Source organism: Vigna angularis, chromosome 2 (genome assembly GCF_016808095.1).
Source record: "Vigna angularis cultivar LongXiaoDou No.4 chromosome 2, ASM1680809v1, whole genome shotgun sequence".
Classification (NCBI taxonomy): domain Eukaryota; kingdom Viridiplantae; phylum Streptophyta; class Magnoliopsida; order Fabales; family Fabaceae; genus Vigna; species Vigna angularis.
Genome location: NC_068971.1, coordinates 33,121,920 through 33,126,134, shown reverse-complemented (window position 1 = coordinate 33,126,134; position 4,215 = coordinate 33,121,920). Strand labels below are relative to the sequence as shown.

The following is a 4,215-nucleotide window of genomic DNA, read 5'->3' as shown; positions in this document are numbered from 1 at the left end:
GTTTGAGATGTCTAGGATAGGCTAAATTTTATGTTCATTGGAATTGGTTGTATGACGAAACATTAATGTAAATTTTCTGTGCAATATATGTTTCTGTTCATGTTCTTTTCTTGACTTGCTTTTGATTATACGGAAGTATTATTCTTTATAAAAGTTCTTTTGTACTGGGAAGTATTTTTAGAACCAGAAACGTAAGAAAAGAAACTAAAAGTAACTACGCTAGGAATAGTTATGTGCTTCTGGTCATTCTTAACATCTGAACTTAATGCAAAATTATCTGATGAATTAATTAAGGAATTAATAATTCAATAGATAATTTTAGAACTTGTTTTAAGGAATTAAACCAAGATACTCTCATGTGAATGCTTAAACAGATAATATATGTTGTCCAGGATGTTACTGTTATGTTAGTCAAAGACTAATTCCAGTGATCTTTTATCGCATTTTTCAATCTTATTTTTTTTACGTTGTTAATTTCATGCTTAAATCCAAATTGAAATCACAAATATCATCAGTAATTGATCTTGATAAATAATTTTCATTGAAATACGTAACTCAAATTCCCTTGGGAGAACGATACATTTTTACTTATCACTGTATTACTTGTAACGATTTGGTATACTTGCCAAAAAGTTATCAAGTTTTTGGCGCCGTTGCCGGGGAATTTGATTGTTATTGTTAATTCAGTCATTCATTGTTTATCAATTTCAATTTTGTTCCATTATCTGTAAATCCATTGTTTTTAATTTTTGTATATTTGTATGTATACATTGTGTTTTTGTTTCTGTTGTTATTTCTTTGGGTTGATATCTTGAGATTTTTGTTCTCTGAATGAGTAGGAGAACATAATCTGAAAATTTATTGTTTGATTCTGAGATTGAGAGAACAGCTCGTAGGAATAACAGTAGACGTAGGAGAGAAAATAGAAAAAAAGAAGCTAGAGAAGCTAGCTTGTCTTCTATCTTCAACATTTTTTCTTCATTTGATCAAAAGGATAAGGATATGGAGGGAAATAATGAGGAGGAACGAGTTAGGCGTACGTTGGAAGATTATGCTTATGTGTCTGTACCTTCATCTTTCAACAGTATAGCCCGACCTGTGGTAAATGCTGCTCATATGGAAATGAAACCTGCACTGATTCACCTTGTTCAAAGTAATCAGTTTACAGGAATGTCACACGAAAATCCCTATGATCATCTGACAACTTTTAATGAGATTTGTAACATTGTAAAAATTTTACATGTGTCAGATGAAGCAATTAGATTGAGTCTATTTCCCTTTTCTTTGGCTGGAAATGTAAAGCTTTGGCTAAATTGTTTTCCTGAAGGGAGTCTGACTGCTTGGGATGACGTAGTGGCAAAATTTTTGACTAAATATTTCCCCTAATCCAAGATCAATAAAGGCAAACAGGAAATATTCTCCTTTCAACAAGAGCATGAAGAGTCGTTGAGTCAAACATGGGATAGGTTCAAGGGGTTGCTGAGAAAAACTCCAATTCATGGATTTGACATTCCCACTCAATTAAACCTTTTCTTAGGAGGTTTAAAATCTCACACAAAGCTTATGCTAGATGCCTCTACTGGAGGTAACATTAGGTGGAAGACACCTGATGAGGCACAAGAAATAATTGAAAATATGGCATCTAGTGATAATGATGTCCAAAGTGAGAGAGTGCAAACGCAAAAGAAAGGCATGTTTGAATTGCAATCCCAAGATGCCTTGTTAGCCCAAAATAAAATCATGACTCAACAACTTGAATCAGTAATGAAAAAGTTGTCACAATTACCAAAGGAACTTCAAACTGTATCACAGGCACAACATCATCAAACTGTGCAAGGTTGTGAACTGTGTGGTGGAGAGCACCAAAATGGACAGTGTGCTATTCAGTCCAATGCAAAGGAAGAGGTTAATTATATGGGAAATCAAGGTTGTTCGGGCAACTATGGAAATTATAATCAAGGATGGAGACCTCATCCTAGCATGGGTCAGGCTAGTTCTAGTAGACCACCACAACAACAGTTTCAACAACAACCTACTCTTTCTGATAGGACATCCAAACTTGAAGAAACTTTGCAACAATCCATGCAAGTATCCATCTCCAACCATAAAAGTACTGAAGCTTCTATTAGAAACTTGGAGACACAAGTGAGTCAACTTGCAAAGAAGCTGGATGAGACATCTGAAAAGAAATTTGTGGCTAAGAATGAAGTTCACTCTAGGGAGGAATGTAATGTCATAATAACCAGAAGTGGAAAAGAAGTGGGGTTTGATTCCAAGGAGAAGCCGACAAATAAAGATATTCAAGCACACAAAGAGGATGATCAAAAGAATGTGATTCAAGAAGAAGAAAATAGAAACAGGAAGGAAGATGGAAGACAAAAAGAGAAAGTGTTGGTGAAGCAACTTCCTTATCCTAAAAATACTTCACAGAAGGATACGGAAAGACAAATGGATCGGTTCAAGAAGATATTTAATCAACTTGAGATTACTTTGCCCTTGACTGAAGCACTGCAACAAATTCCTGCTTATGCAAAATATGTGAAGCAATTCCTCAGTAAAAAGAAGAAGTATTTAGATGAGGAAACAATTAAAGTGCAGGGAAATTGCAGTGCAATTATGCAGAAATCTCTACCTCCAAAAGTCAAAGATCCAGGGAGTTTCACTATCCCCTGCACCATTGGAAATCATGATATAGGGAAGGCTCTTGTTGACTTAGGGGCTAGCATCAATTTGATGCCCCTATCTATGCTCAAAAAGATTGGTGACCTTGAAGTCAAGTCAACAAGAATGATCTTGCAAATGGCAGATAGGTCCATTAAGCATCCTTACGGTGTAGTGGAAGATGTGGTGATTAAAGTTGATAAACTAAAATTCCCTGTTGATTTTGTAGTAATGGAAATGGAGGAAGGTGTAGATATACCTCTCATTCTTGGAAGACCTTTGATGAAGACAGCTAAGGTTGTCATTCATGTTGATGATGGAACTGTGAAATTAAAAGACCAAGATGAAGAGGTGATATTTAATGTCTTTGAAGATGTGAAGCAAAATCAAGAGGAAAAGACTAGTTCCAAAGTAAAAGATGAAGTTTTAGCAATTACTAGTCTTCCAAGTCAAGTTGCCAAGTTGGCCAAGAAGAATCTTAATTGTTTCAATCCAAAAGTGAAGGAAAGAGATGAAGATAAGGAGAAGCAAAGAGTTCACCAACAAATTGAAGTGAAAAGTGATGAACTCAAACCTGGAAAACCTGTGAATCTTAAGAACAGGTTATGGGTCATCAAGGACATAAAGGCAAATGGAGTACTCGAAATTGAGGCTCCATATTCAAGAAGAATTAAGTTGGTGACAAGAAAGTTACTCAGAAAATGTTGGTGTCATGAAAAGAAAAAGGACACTAACATCAAGAATCCAACTTAACCATGAATTGTCTGGGTCAAGCTAGTGACATTAAAGAAGCGCTTGCTAGGAGGCACCCTAGCACATGTTTGTATATATGTGTTTGTTGATTGTGTTTCTGTAATTGTTGAGATTGATTGTGGAGAGGAAGTATTGATGAAAGTTGAATATTGATTTCTGACACTCTAGTCGCACAGCGCACAACTGAGGTGCGCTATGCGACTGGATGATTTTATAACGCAGTGATTTATTCGCACAGCGAATTGCATGCGCTATGCGAGAGAGAAAAAGAAATTGTTCAGAGATTGTGGTTCGCACAGCGCATCACATGCGCTTTGCGACTTAAAAAGTAATTTTCTCTCTTTAAAAGAATTCGAATAGCGCATTGGATAAGCAACGCGAATAAAAATCACTGGAGCAAATTGGGAGAAAGTGAGCAATTAATTCGCATAGCGCAAACTTTACGCTCTGCTATTCAAAGTTTGAGGGAGATCTTTGTCAAAATATTCGCAAGACGAAATTTTGTGTAGAGCGAATTAAATCTGAAGTGTTTTTTTGTAATTCGCACAGCGCACAGCTGAAGTGCGCTATGCAAATTGTCTTGTGCATTAAAATTAAAATTATTCGCATAGCACACAGTATGTGGTGCGCTGAGCGAATTTTTTTCAAAAAAAAAAAATTAAAAAAAAAAATAAAAAAATTCAGTGTTAATTCGCATGGCGCATAGTATGTGGTGCGCTAAGCGAATTTAAAAAAAAAATTAAAACTATTTTTTTTAAAAAAAAAAAAATTCAGTGTTAATTCGCATAGCGCCCAGTATGT

General features: G+C 35.5%; 1 protein-coding gene across 1 annotated transcript; it reads left to right on the top strand.

The window, feature by feature from the left end:
* The first annotated feature begins 1,002 nt into the window (after positions 1–1,002).
* Positions 1,003–3,414, top strand: LOC108327503 (uncharacterized). Its single transcript, XM_017561199.2, has 3 exons — positions 1,003–1,296; positions 1,393–2,908; positions 2,999–3,414. Exons 1-3 carry the CDS (start codon positions 1,003–1,005, stop codon positions 3,412–3,414), a joined length of 2,226 nt encoding a protein of 741 aa, XP_017416688.2.
* Positions 3,415–4,215: the final 801 nt, after the last annotated feature.